Source organism: Xiphophorus couchianus, chromosome 9, assembly GCF_001444195.1.
Source record: "Xiphophorus couchianus chromosome 9, X_couchianus-1.0, whole genome shotgun sequence".
NCBI lineage: Eukaryota > Metazoa > Chordata > Actinopteri > Cyprinodontiformes > Poeciliidae > Xiphophorus > Xiphophorus couchianus.
In genome coordinates this window covers 4,195,254-4,210,491 of record NC_040236.1, presented here as the reverse complement: position 1 = coordinate 4,210,491, position 15,238 = coordinate 4,195,254, and the positions used below count along the sequence as shown (strand labels likewise).

The 15,238-nt window shown below is 44.0% G+C and overlaps 1 protein-coding gene across 3 annotated transcripts in view; it reads left to right on the top strand.

The window, feature by feature from the left end:
* Positions 1-15,238, top strand: part of raraa (retinoic acid receptor, alpha a) — a 187,197-nt gene that overhangs the window by 167,036 nt on the left and 4,923 nt on the right. For all 3 annotated transcript variants that reach the window (XM_028026872.1, XM_028026871.1, XM_028026870.1), the window contains 5 exons: positions 5,284-5,425; positions 13,718-13,878; positions 13,986-14,162; positions 14,275-14,479; positions 14,966-15,124. In XM_028026872.1, the coding sequence (XP_027882673.1) occupies positions 5,284-5,425; positions 13,718-13,878; positions 13,986-14,162; positions 14,275-14,479; positions 14,966-15,124 (844 nt within the window). The remainder of the gene's footprint in view (positions 1-5,283; positions 5,426-13,717; positions 13,879-13,985; positions 14,163-14,274; positions 14,480-14,965; positions 15,125-15,238) is intronic.

Sequence of the window (15,238 nt, the reverse complement as noted above, 5' to 3'; positions counted from 1 at the left end):
CTCCCGCCGCCTTTTTAGCATTTTCAGGCCAAATTTTCACATCTTTTTGAGATTTCTCAGTGTTAGATGCTAGAATCTGATTCAGAATCATGAGTTGGGAGTTTTTCTTAAATCTAACTGGCATTATCATCAGTGGGACTTCTTCCATCACTCGTACATTATACGACAAGATCTCTCCTGTGATGGATGCTCCTCTTATCACAAGGGTGTATGAAATGTCATCTGTGCAGGATTTCAGATTTTCGCTCCTCATATCGGTGCTGCTGACATGTCCAAACCGGGGCTGCCTGTTATCAATACCGCCCTGTTGCACAGGTGTTGAAGAGGTCGCGTAACCCTCATCTGCTCCCTTATTAGCTGATAGTTGCTGTGTGTGCATACATGTTCTCCTGCTGGAGGTGAACACACAGTGTGTTTATCTAGCCGATTCCCTGGCGAAGCAGGCCGGTAGTTTAACATAGGATGAGACGAAGGTGTCCTTTTACTTTAAATGCATTCACATAAGGAGGTGCACTGATCTGATATGAGATTTTGAACAGGCCAAACTGATTTAACTGAGTTTTATTATTTTTAAAACATCGTCTGTAGCAGATCTATCTTTCTCCAGCTTGGAAATGTTGGGTAGAAAGTCTTGAAAACTCCAAAAATGTAGTGATGGTCTGGATGAATGGCTGGCATTTCTGTGGAAAATAGTTTCTGCAGGGTCTTACAGGTAAAAAATGTTTGATTTTATAGATTTTCATATCCAGTCCTAAATTCTTGTTAACTCCTGAAAAGCTTTTCCTCCCACAAACTGTCCTGTTATCGTTTCTTCAGAGAAATAAAACCCAAAGGTTTGTTAGTAACGACCATCGTCTGTGTCGTGAAAGAAAACTTACATTCAATATTTGGCTTGAGAATGCCAAACTTCAGAAGTCGACTAAAATCCATCATCAAAGCTGCGTTTGAAGGTGATGAAGCCGGGTAAACTCCAGAGACAGGTGCCAGAGCCGAGCAGCGCCAACGTCTCTGGATCTAATTTCACTGAAATTACCTGGATTTTTCTAAAAAGAAAATTCCGAAAAATTCTTGCGCTTTGATTACCGAAACAATAACTTCTGAGTTTCCAAAAGTGGGTCACTAGGTCACAAGGCTGTAGAAACTGAAAATGCTCCGATTTCCGTCACCAGCCAGTTTCTCTTGAATACTGCAGAAGTCTTTGCAATGAGAAATGATCAGAATAGCCCAGGTAACCAAAGAGTTTGTCACATAAATACTTTTTGCATAAAATAAAAATGTATAACAATTTGAAAAGGAACTAGAAGTCAGCTTGTTCCGTTGCTGAAACAGGTCTTTGTAAAACCAAAGTTTTGATGCACCATGAAGCTGTATTACAGGTCCTGTACATTATTGAGTTCATTATTTTTTCAAACACTTTGTCCTGCAACATTTACTTCCTGCTGGGGTCATATGACCTGCTTTGATCTGAACAGACCTGAACAATGAGTCATTCAGTTTGGGAGTTTATTGCAGAATTCTGTCCAGAACAAACAACTTTTTTCTCCTCTAATTATCACCAGGACAAATCTGGAATACTTTTTTTTTTACCTTAACGAAAAGGTTTCCAGTAATCAGACTGATTGAAATAATACATGTAATAGTTTATTAGGCTGTTCCTGAATCAGTCCTCCTCTAAGTACATTTTTGCTCCTTATGTTTATTCCTTACTCTGTTAGTAGTTCTCGGTGGTACAACTCTTCAAATTCTGTTTCTGGTTTAATAGATTTTTTTTTCTCACTTTTTTTCCTTTGAAAATAATAAAACAAGATGGCGGCTCCAGGTGGATTGACATGACCTGAAGTATGGAACCCCAATGAGTGCATTGGTGGAAAAAGTATCTTAATTCCCCTAAAGTTATATCTTCCTGTTACAGTGTTGGTTTAAAGCAGTGCTTCTCAATTCCAGTCCTCAGGCCCCCCTGCTCTGCATGTTTTAGATGTCCCTCTATTCCAGAACAGCTGATTCAAATGATTGCAAGACCATCAAGTGCTGCAGAAACCTGTTGATCACCCATAGATTCAATCCAGGTGTGTAGCAGAAGGGAAACACCTAAAACATGCAGGGCAGGGGGGCCTGAGGACCGGAATTGAGAAACGCTGGTTTAAAGCCTTAAAAAGTTAATAAATAAGGAAGCAGAACCAAGTCTGACTTGTATCTCTACACTAGTTGTGTGTGGGGACGAAACTGAGGCTTTAGTGGGTCACTCCCACCACAAAGCCTCATCCAACCTCTGCCGTGCGTTCCCACCTATGAGCTCACTCCATATCTGCAGTGCTAATTCGAGAAGTTTGGGGAGGCTGGGGCGTATCTCTGACTTCAGAGGAGATGCCTTGGTATAGGATGTTCAATAATTCAACACTACAGGCAACCAGGAGAATGTATATAGTGTCTCATTTGAGACTGGGGTAAGTTGAGGGTTAGCAGCATCAGCTTCGCTGCAGCATGCCAAACTACAAAGGCATATCCTGGGGGCTGCAACGAGCTGGGGAAAGGAACAGGGGGGTTGGTGGTGTGTGTGCGTGCGTGTGGGGGTGGGCGTGTGTGTGTATGTGTGTAAGGTTGGAGGGGGGTGCATGTCGAGCTCTGCTTGCTTGGGAGACAGCTCTTTCATTTGTTGTTAAAGAAGTTCCACCGCCCGCACATACTTACCAGGAATGCACTTTTTTTTTTGCCTGCAGATATTAACACTTAGCGTTAAATATGCATGGCCACCTCTTCGTGTTTATGTTTCTATCTTGGAGGCACGGCAGTGCGGGAAAGTTTGCGGTATCCAGCGCCATCAGACCCCTCCCCACCTCGACAGCCCCTCTGCAGCTCCGGTGTGCTGTGACTTTTCGGATGTAAGAAAAGACGAACGCCCTTTACGTCCGCGGTGCCTCGCGTCAGCTGCGCCGTAGCGGGGTTGAGGGTACTGTCATGGGTTCAGGAAGGTTTCCACAGACACACTCTCAGTAGGAGGCTGGGTTAATCTGGGAACAGCGTGAAAGTCGCAATTCCTCCACTTCCCGCTTAACCACACAGAGGCAAGGCGCATACGTAATGTCTCCCAACGAGAAACACACGACGAATGGAACCACCAATGTGTTGTTGCCACCTCCCATCTCTTCCCCTGCACTTCTTGCAGCTCTCATCTCCTCCGATCTCTGCAGGGCGGCTGACAGGCCCGCTGAGGGCTCTTGTCGCCGGTTGGATTAAGCGCTGATAGCAAAAGAGGCTTAAAGGCAGCAGGAAGCAATGACTCCAAAAAGGAGGAGGAGGTTCTAGTGTGAGGGGGGAGGGAGCGCCGCCCAATCAGAAGATGCTCCGAGGGGCCACCTGCACTTCGTGCGATCGGGAGGGAGCGGGTCAATCCCCTCGTGACATCCAGGTCAGGGTCAGGACTCTATCGGGTCAAAGAGGAGACCGAGACGCGCACACAAAGACCAGCAGACTAATCCCGCCACAAATAAAATGAAAACTACAAGCCTTGTTGTCCTTCACCATGTTATCTGCCCAGACTCACTCATCTGTAGTCCTGAGGAGATGCTGCCGCACAGCTGTTTCCACACTTTAACTAACCCAAAGAAACCCGTGGAATAACTGAGTAGGACATATTTGTTTGAAAATTGGACCCAGATATAGCATTCACTCTGAAATATGCTCGATAATGAGCCGTCCGATGGCACCGTCTTGCTCAGTTTGATGAGAAACGGGAGACACAGTGCAGTTTCCTCTTTTTTTTTTTTTTTTGCTGGTCCGAGGCCCGGCTCACTTCCACTCTGCGGTGGCGGACTGGAGATGTGAGAGGAAGGTTGGTGATCCGAGCAGGGAGGACAAATTGCGGGCTTATAACTATCAGCCATCTGTCGGCTAGCACGACTAATCCAGCAGCATCGGATGGGGCTCCCACCTCCTACCCCCACCAACAAAACATCAATCCTGACACTGACCTGTATTGCATCCATCTACAGCCTCTGCTTCTTTTGCACCAGTTGTTGCCTGGTTTGCATTAACTTTTTCTTTCTTTAGCAACACTAAATCAGAGATTAACAGTGAGAGTATCATTCAGTATTGAGGATGGCTCAGTTTTACAATGGATGGCTTTTCAACTCATCTGTTTATTTGTTGCAGAAATCAGCATTTAAAGTTTGCTGAACGGCTTGAGCTTCATATTAGTGATTATTCTGGCTGGTCTGAAAGATTTTAGGAACAGATGGATAACGGAATGCTAATGCTAACACCACTGTTTCACATAAAAGAGTTGCCTACAATTATTTATCGATAATTTGATTTGGAGTTACAGACTGAAGCAAAAACCTAAAGGAATACCTGCGGAATTGAGTAGAATGTTTCATCTTTTTGCTGAATATAAAAGGCTGATGTTAGCTTGTTAAGCTGCAGGGTGCATCCAACATGCTGCTACTACTTTAGCCTTGCTTAGCTTAGCTTAGCAACTGTAGCTTTCAAACCCAAAGGAGAGCTAGAGTGATCTGTAGTAAGGCACTTTTTACACTCTTTGTGTCATCTCATTAGTGTCTATAAACTGTAGGAAGAGTATGACATAATGTTTATTTTCCAGATTTGTTTGCGAAGCTTTTCTAAAAGAAAATTGACCTTGGGAAGCTGAAATAGCTTCTCAAGGTCAATAGTGTGTAGCTAGCCCACACACTATTGGCTTGTCAGTCCAAAAACGCTGTTTATTTGTTTTATTTTGGAGCTGGTTGGCTTTCAGCCCCAAAAAGTGGAGATAAACAAGACAGTAGATGTTAGCTTTTGCGGTAGTGCTAAGACATTTTCCACTGTGTAAATAAACACATGTGGAACTGAAGATCATCGCTCTCACCTAGCGCTTACAGCTTGATGTAATTGACTGGGTCGGTGAACAGTCAGGTTCTCTGACTGGTTCTGAAGGCCGGTCGGTTCTGCTGAGCTGCGGTTTCCTGACGTGCTAGCATAAATGGAGCGCACTGCGTCACAGATTAACCCTCTTATGGACTTAACTCTGTGATGGTTCGGTCTCTGTTAACCGCAGCTTTTAAGTACGATGCCATTTTGGTCGTGGGTTCAACTTCACATATTGCTAGGTGTTTTGTAGTCGTGAGGATGAACGTTTTGTGGCGACCACCGGGAAACGCTTGGAGACGGTTTGGCGGGAGGTCATGTAGAGAAAATGGAAACGGAACAGTCAGAAGCATCGTTTTTAGAAAAGAAGTCGCCCCGACTGCTGGTTTCATCCTGTTCTCCCTGTGTGTTTCTGTTCTGTAGGGATTCTTTCGGAGAAGCATCCAGAAGAACATGGTGTACACTTGTCACCGGGAGAAGAACTGCATCATCAACAAAGTCACCCGCAATCGCTGCCAGTACTGTCGGTTACAGAAGTGCCTGGAAGTTGGGATGTCCAAGGAGTGTAAGTAGGAACTCGCCGTTTCTGCAAATCCCTTCCTGCCGGGCCAGAGCGGCAGATCTCATCATGGCAGTTTTAATCCTGCAGTGTGTCACGGCTGCACAAAATGTTACATGTCCTCAGCTCACAATGTTGCGTAAGCAGTGTTCGGTGCTTGCACGCATCGGCTTTGACAGGGATTCAGGTGTGAATGCTGATGCTTCATTTAGTGATTAGTATCTCTCACTTCAGGCAGATGATAAGCTACACCAGAATAATGCTTCTGGTGCATAAATGGCTTTAGATTTCAGGATGAACAAAACAGACTTCATATGCAGTCTGGGAAAACATCTGAACATATATGGCCGTTTATAAGGAGATTCTTAAGGGCCAGGGAAAAAGTTTTTGTTTTTAAGTCTTGTTCACTGGATCCATACACCCATCTGTTCATCCCTCCATCCATACATTCATTTCATTACACTGGTGTTGCACGTAATTTTCAGTTCCCTTATTAGTGTTTATTATTCAATTTACAGAAATCCAAGTTTGTAACATTTAATTAATACACTCTGTTAGAAAACATTTTTTTTCTCCTAAAACCATTTTTGGATGAGAAATATGAACAGAAATGAACTGATGATGTCACAAAAATGTCATCAATTTTGTCATTTTTTTGTAACCCAGTGACATCCATCCATCCATCCACCCACACACCCACACGCCCACACACACACACACAGTTTAAACATGAGTTAGAAATAAAACTGTAGACTAGTGTGAACTTCGAAGACCTAAAAAATGAAGGAGCCCCGACACTAATGATGCTTTGTTGAGGATGATGGACTGGACTGTGTGTGGGGAAAAGGGCAGCCATGTTCACTGAGTGGCAGTGACAGTGTTTGCGTGTTCAGGGTCTGGCAGGCCCCTGTGATGAATTCGTTCTCACCTGCCGAGAGCCAAAGAGCAGGCGTCTGCTCCCATCATGGGGGACGCTCGGTGAACACACACCGCACACCGGCAGCCAGAAACAGTCATTGGCGGAGGTGTGACCGCTAGGAGTTCGGAGGCCAGTGCGGAGTTCAACCTGGTCACGTGACTCACCCACAGCCCCCGTGCAGCGGCGCACATCCAAACCCCATTTGTTGTAGCAAATACAAGAATCAATAAAAGTCCAATCCAGAAAGTCTCTTCCTGCTTCCTCCACCTGTTCAGACGCATGCAGCCAGCCCGTGCTGCTCTCTGCGCCTCGCGTCTTTATACAACTATTTACCTCCTGGTTGGGCTGCAGGAAGCGCTCCCCGTGCAGCAGCACTGTGGCTTACAGTAAAACAAGTTATCCTCTGAGCTCCTTACCTTTGAATGGGGCCATTAATCATGCTTACAAGTATCACAGCAGCCTTCTCTACGCACAGCTGCACACTGCATTCAAGCAGTGCTGCAGAGTGGAGCTTTAGAGCCATCTAGTGACGAAAAAGTGGTACTGCAGAAAATAGTTGCCTGAATGGACTCCTGGCTGGGGATTTAAATGTTTTCACTGGTTCGCTGAATTGATTGTTTTGTAGTTGTTGTTTATTATTATTCTGCAAGCGGTTTGTGGTCGTTTTGTGCAGTATGGGCAGATTGCTCATCCTCTGGTCAGAGAAAGTGACATTGGTCAGTGGAAGTGGCCAAAAAACCGGGAGGCCGGTGCTGAGGGAGAGGCAGGCCATCTGGGGCCCACTGGGGATTCTGACACCGGCTCGCGCTCATCACAACGCCCACTCCTGCATAGTAACGACGCTCAGGCCGCAATTATGCATGCGCAAGGTGACAACACAAGAACGAGTGAACGCGAAGGCATCACCAAGACCAAAACCGCTCTCCTCCGCACAGGAAGTGGACCGGCGAAGGGCGTCTTGGTGACCTTGTGTCTGCTGGCAGATGGCTCCAGGCGACAGCGCCAGGCCTTCTGCCAGGTGGCAATGCCAAACAAGACAGAAGAGGGGGGTTGGGGTAAAGGTCCATGGAGGCGCTCAGCAGCTTCAGAGAAAGTGCCTATAATCCTGCTGCCTGGTTAATATTAACGTGACGGCATGTGGTAAAGGAAGAGAGCTAATTATGACCTGAAAGGAAGGTTGATCCTTCATAGTTTGCATCCAGCCATGAAAAGAGGGAGTGAGACGTCCACCCATGTTTAGACTGCTCAGGAAACATCAGCTCATTTATCTTTGATCTCAGCCCAGAATGCAGTCTCACACCTAGAGGAACCTCGCGTCTCCAGGGGTTTATTAGCTGAAAGGCTGACGTTGCTTTTATCTCAGCCTTTAGTGGAAAAAGTAGGTGGGAAGTCCTACAGGGTTCATCCGCTATAAACTCAGCATTGCAGCGATTTCCCTCAAAAAAACCTGCTAAGGCCGGTGGTAGGGGGCGCTAGGCTATTCATCCAGCAGCCCTACGTGTTTTTGAGTTAAAAAAGGTTCAAAGTCCACAGGAAATTTGAAAGTATCACTAGGTAATTATGTGCTATTGGAAGACATTAACGATAACTTAACACCAACTACAGTCTTATAAAAAGGCAAACGAAGCAAAAAATAACAAAACTACAATTAAAATAGACATAAGTTCTTTACACTTCAGTTGTTTCACCCTAATTAAAGTGTCCAAAATCTTTTAATCCTTTCTCACTTTATTTGCTGAAGTTGTTAACATGTAGAGCAGTAAAGACAGGAAGTGGTTATGAATAAAGCAGACACCTGACCTCAGTCTCCCTATGTGTTCACACACTGACCATAGTACGCTGCCATTGTGCTTCCAACCGTTTCATCAAAGACACTCTTTAATATCGCTAGAAACCTTCTAGCATAATGTAAATCTGTATGAACCTTAGTCCTGTGAGCAGTCAGTATCATCAGGTGGTGTAACACCAGCCTGTCAGAGGGCAGCTGACATAAAGCAGGTTTTTATTATTATAAGTTTAAATTAAGGACATGTTGAGATAAACTCTATTTTCAACTGTTCTTTACAAAGTTCACAACATAATGGAGTTGCTATGTGCTCATCCCGGAGGAGTGGGTGCTTCAACTCAGTGACTCGATGCAGTCTGCTGGGCTTCCTTAAATGGAAATGTAATGTCCCGTTTGATAACTAGCATCAGTTGGAACGTATGTGTGTGACTGAATTGAGATTACTTTTTTTTTGTAAAGTGCCTCAAGACCACATTTGCTGTGGAATAAACTGAATTGAATTAGCGTCTTCTGTTAGCAAGTACTGTGATTAGCATCACTGAAACATCACTCTGTGTGTATTATCTCAACAATGCAGACCTTTGTCATTTTAAAAAATGTTTCACCCATTCTGAAAGTAGCTAACTTCCCTCAATAAGTGTGCACATTAAAGGATGTTACTATGGAAACCTGGTAGTGATGCATATACATACATTAGTTTTTAGCATATCAGTATTGGCTTCGAATAAATAAAACTAGGCCAACCTTATCTACAGATTTTTATTTTTTTCTTGTTGCCATGTGTTTTGTTAGGGGAGGGGCGGAAGGCTGGTCATGTGGTATTTGTTTGGTCATGTGACAGCATAGGATTATGAGGAGTTTAACTGAAGCAGAGAAGCAATGTCATCTGTGTTGTTTTCACGCTGTTGAAAGTGTAGGAAAATGCATATAGTGGTTTGAAGATCGACCCAAATTTACATATTTTCCATCCCTGGTTTATCCGTACAGTTTGGATGAAATACGTATTTGTTGCTTGAAATATAGATCCAAGAGAAGTGATCAGGGAAAGAAAAGAAAAGCAGAAGTCCAGCTGCACATTTCTGCTGTTTCCTCCTGTAAATCTTTGTGTATTGGACACGTCTCCCTCAGCTGTGTTCAAGTTCAGAGCAGTCTCTGTCCCCCAGTTACATCACCTCCCCTCGTTTGTCAAACTCCCAATATCACCCAGACGGCTACATTTTCCTCCAGGAAGGCTTTACACAACGACAGACAAAGTAATAAAAGTAAAAATAAGATGAAGCCCCAAATGATAGAGAACAGCACCAAGTGAGGATAACATCAGCAGAGGAGGCCAGATGGGGGAAAGAGAGTGGAGGAGGAATATGAGAAGCTGAGGGTGTGTGTGGGGTGGGGGGGTTCATCTCTCTGTGAGCTACAGGAGCAGGGGGAGAAACATTGACATTTTTATCTTTCCATTGAATTTAATCTGCGTGATGGACGAGCTGCCAGCGCTTTAATTTTCCTCACACGAATTATCCAAGTCTGCCTACCTCTGTCTGTTTGTGCTGCACACACACACACCCCGACGCACACAATACACACCAGTGCTGAAATCCAGCATGAGAATGACTGACTGACTGATGTCTCGTCACTGTTTTCTATGACACTCCAGCTCCTGTAAATCACATAAATGGAATAAAGACATAAATATAAACGATTTGGGATGAATGTTGCTCTATTAACATCCATATTGTCTTAATACGTTTTGAAAAGATGCATTTATTGAAGCTGACAACACTCTTACACACACAAACACGTCCGTGTAGCAGGAAACCAAGACTCATTCATTTGCATGATTCCCGAGCCCAGGCCTCCTCAACACCCCCCAAGTTATTGGATGTGGCAATCCGCCATGACAGATCGCCAGTCGCGCCTAATAGTTCTTTAATGACTTCATTAAACTGTGTTGTGCGGCATATGATTGTGCTGCCAATTTGTCAGTGCGGGTAATGTCTGGGCACTGGGGATGCCCCACTTTTATTTGTGAATTAATTGGACATGGGCTCTGCCGCTGCCCTCCACCCCTTCCTCCCCCCTGGTGGCAAACACAAGACTGATTCCCAATCAGGCCCACAAGCAGGGCTGGCCCAGATCTGCTGAGCAGCTTAACACACATGTACACAAACCTCCTCCAAAGCCGAGCGCTGTCTGACAGCCTGGACCCTTACTAAGACGTAATTATGTCATAAGCAGAAATGGAAACGGAGGATATTTTTTGCTGTTTTTAATGTGTGTGTGTGGGGGGGGGGGGCAGAGGAAGCAACTTCCTTATAAGTGTCGATAAGCCCTGGGAAGGAACACATTAACATGATCGCAGCAGGGTCGTCGTCTCACGTTGTGGCAAGCGGTGCTTAGCGGCAACATAATGCAGGATAAGACTTCCAGCCCCCGCCTTCCTGCTTGCCTTAATGTTCTCCCAGGCAGGGAGGCCTGTCTGTGGGCTGATGAATGAGCTGCAGCACAGAGCTGTGCTTTCCCCTCTTTGGCCCCAGTCCACGGCCAACCCGCTATCAGAGACAGAGACTTCCCAACAGGCCTGGCGCGCCGACCCTCTGTGGTCAAGGTTCGGATCGAGACAAGGAAATTCTGATCTTGGGTCAGGAAGAGGAGACAATGCAGGTTTACCATGGGGAGATGGAGATAATAGAGTTGATAAGAGGTGGTTGGTTTAAGGTAAAAGAGTGTTTATAAGGTTTCTCCTGATCAGATTCCCTTGGTCACAGATACTGATCAGAGTTATTTAGGAAAAGGCCTTTGCCAATACCAAGACTAAGTACAGTAGATAAGGAATACTGTAGATGTTAGCTTCTGTTGCAGTGCTAAAACACTTTTCACTGTGTGTGTTAATCCACATTAAGGTGTATTTGATATTTAAAGTATTCAAATGAGCCGCTAGAGGTGTCTTAGAGAGGCCTCGAGTATATGCAGATTGTAGCTTCTGGTGAACAGTGTGGTCACTAACCCCATGAATACCTGGGGGTTTATCCAAAAGGTCACAAGGCACTATTGACCAGGAAAGGACACAAAGCCACAATTCACATTTGCGGAGACAATTTTTGATAACGATGTTTTAACATAGTTTGATGAACTGTTATGCTAATGCTAGCCGGATAAAACACTAGTGTGAAAATCTTGCGTAAAAAGTTAGTCTGCTTCTTCATGCTGTAGAGTATCTCCATCATTACAAAGGACAAAATGTTTGGGGGAAACCCCAGAATCTGTAGGTCAACAGAATAGTCTACCAAACCACTAGTAAAACTTCCCAAGTCTTGCTTTTAAGAAAAGGTCATTAATTCTAAAAATGAATTATATTGTACACTAATAACATATCAGGAGTTGAGTTGTGTCAGCAGCTCTGTTACCAGCCATTTAAAACGGCCTTCATCGGGACATCCTTAACATCCACCATGTTTATCTCTAGAGAAGAAAGCAAAGCGAGAGAATGACTGGGAAAGTGAGAACATGTTGTAAACCAAGAGAGAGAGAGACGAGGAAAAGAAAAGGCTGGAGGCGCCCCCTCACCCTCCAGCCCCCCACCCCCCCCCACCCCCCCACCCCCACCCCACCCCCTGTTATGGGCGCTACAGCCGAGCCTTTTAAAACCATTACAGGCAGGATATTTGTCATATTATGTTATTACATTAGCTGGGACCCCTAATGAAAGTTGTGGCAATTTGTCAGCCTTATGGATAGCTCCATCCCCCTCCACTATTTATCAACTTGCACCCCATCTCACCCAATCTACACGTACACCCCCCCATACACACACACACACCCCTACACACAGCCTAATCAGAGCTGGCGTGGATAGGCTGGGAGATATGGATCAGCCTTGTAATGGGATTCCAATGCTAAACACCCGCCCAGTGTTTTTTGTCATTTGGGGTGATCATGCTCTCAGCCAGATCGCCTAGAGGGAAACAACAGTGGATTATGTCGAGCTTTTTTTCCTCCTTCTTCTTATTCCCTCTCCTCACACCATTAGCGCAGCCGTTCCTGGATGCAGCTGCCTCACAACATTTGTCTTTCAGCCTCTGATAACAAAAGGAGCCGTTTCTGCCGCCCCGCCGCACACAATATCACGTCTTTAAGGCTTTTGACTTCTGCTTTCTTTAGTTCCTGTCAGAAGATTTTAATCATGTCTGAATGGATTGAAAGATTTGCCTGATATTCAGGAATTCCCTTTGGAGGGAAATTATTGTTTTGGGTTTTTTTTCCAATTGTGTTTTTATAGATAAATACAGCGCCTTGCAAAAGTCTGCCTACACCTTGGACTCTTTCCATTTTCTCACAACCACAAACTTGATTTTAATTTTATTGGGTCTGCATGTGAGAAACAATCAAAAAGTAACACACAATTGTGAAGTAAAATAAAAGAGAAAAGATGTATGGATTTCAAATTTGTTTATAAAATAAAGCCAAGGCATACACAGGAATAAAAACAAATAAAAAATTTTTAAAAACAAAACGTTTGTTTGGCATTTACTCAGAAATCAGAGTTTTTAGAAGTCGCCTAATTGGTCCAGCAGAGTTGGTCAGAGCCATGCAGTTCATACAGCATGTGGAGGAAGGTGATCGAAATTGAACAATCCTTTTCCCCAAAGAGAAAAGGATTGAGCTTTTTGGTTTGGAAGAATGGGAGGAAAACATTAGGCTGCTAATGCAGTGTTTTTCGAAGTGGGGGCCACCAGGAGGCGCTATTGAGAACTCAGAAAACTGGAGGGAAGATGAGAAAAAAAAATGCAGTCGATTTTTTTTAATTTTATTTCATAAAATCTTTTTTTTATCATCAGTATAACATCTAAGATAAAACAAATAATTAAAATGTTATTTGACCTGTTCATCTTTCTGATTGGCTACCAGTCAAATTTATCAACTAGCTGTACTCAAGCTAGCATGGCTAGCTAAGGTAAAGCTATGAGGCCGCATTTATGCTAAATGAATGCAGCAATCATAAACCCTTTCATGCATAAATTATGATTCTTTATGTCAGGATTTTTTTTTTTTTTTTAAGGTATAAAACATGTGGGAAAAAATTTTGTGTTGAAAACAAATTCTAAGATTTTTTTTCTCTAGGCGATTATTTGTAATTTTCTCCAAATACAAATCAGCAGTATTGTTCTTTAGGGGTTACTATATATTTGTCTACCTGTATGAGTCGTCTACAGTAGGAGGGGGGACTGGATATTTCTGACTCCCATATTGGATTTAACAAAAATGTTCTTCCACTTGCAGTGACTAGCCAGTAGTTGATGATGTGTTGTATGATGCACTAGTGTCCACTTCAGTGGTCTGTGTGCATTTATAACATAAAAATCCATAAGAAACACAAGGAAATGGCTTTTAGATACCTGTCCACTGCAGTGACTGACCGCTATGTGTTAAAAACATTCTAATAGTCGTTGCCTTCTTGGTTTGTAGCGTTGTCTGACAGCAGGTCTCCGTCCAGAATCTAATGCTGCTTGGGGAAAAGTTCGTGCTTGCAGCTGTAAACGTGTCCTCCCATATAAGACTCGTTGGCATGTAACCCTTGTGTTTCCTTTGCTCTGGGCAGCGGTGAGGAACGACCGGAACAAGAAGAAGAAGGATGAGAAGAAGCAGGAATGCACGGAGAGCTACGTGCTGAGTCCCGACACGGAGCAGATGATCGACAGGGTTCGCAAGGCGCACCAGGATACTTTCCCTTCGCTCTGCCAGCTGGGCAAATACACTACGGTCAGTGAGTGGAAGTATAACCGTCTGTGTGTCTCGCTTGTGTTATTTCAGCTTTTGTTTCTTAATGTTGTGTAAGCCATTGTCTGACCTGCTAATGATCTTCACAGTCTAACAGCTCAGAAAGGCGCGTGTCTTTGGACATAGACCTGTGGGACAAGTTCAGCGAACTGTCCACCAAGTGCATCATAAAGACGGTGGAGTTCGCCAAGCAGCTGCCGGGCTTCACGACGCTCACCATCGCCGACCAGATCACTCTGCTCAAAGCCGCCTGTCTGGATATTCTGGTACAAATATCTACTCATCTTTCTGTCTCGGTTCAGAATTTCACATCAGATTTTAGTTATTTAAATGACTATCTCCTCAAAACGTTTTTTTTTTCTTTTTTCTGTTTTCCAGATACTGCGCATCTGTACACGTTACACACCAGAGCAAGACACCATGACCTTCTCAGACGGCCTCACGCTAAACCGAACCCAGATGCACAACGCCGGCTTCGGTCCCCTCACTGACCTGGTGTTTGCCTTCGCCAACCAGCTCCTGCCTCTGGAGATGGACGACGCAGAAACGGGGCTTCTTAGCGCCATCTGCCTGCTGTGTGGAGGTAAAACCCTGTCAGAGCTAACATTAGATTTGACACGTGTTTCTTTTAGCCCTCCAGCTCGTCAGCAACTTTCTTCAAAAACCTGATGTATGAAATTCTCTGCCTGCCTCTAGTGGAGTATTTAAGTAGTACAGCTGGCAAGAATCTGAGATCAATTTCTGTGTAAAAAATGCAAAATCAATAGAAAAATCATTTGTAAAGTTGTGGACAATTGTGGCATAAAAATGACATTGGTTAGAATTAAAATGCAGTTTGACACCTCACTATAAATCCATAAATGTCTAATGCAACAAGTATGAGACAACTATGGCTTTGAAGTAAAATAAATAAATCCAAAATCACATTTATTCTAGCTGCTGAAAAAAAATGTTCCAAGTTTTAATGGATGTTGTTTTTTTTCTCTAATTAGCAAAGAGACACGGCAACAGTCGAGGATTATTATCTCGTCTCTTTGAGTTTTATGTCTCTTTTTTTCTTCTGTTGTAGATCGGCAAGATTTAGAAGAAGCAGACAAAGTGGACATCCTGCAGGAGCCCCTGCTGGAGGCCCTGAAGATTTACGTACGGAAGAGGAGGCCCCACAAACCTCACATGTTCCCCAAGATGCTGATGAAGATTACTGATCTGAGGAGCATCAGTGCTAAAGGTCTGATGTTCCTCACATGTACAAACATCTCATCTTCACATCTGTCATATTTAGCTTTCAGCTGCTTTGGTTTTACTTGCAAATTAGGGCCGTCACTATTAGGATTTCTTTGAT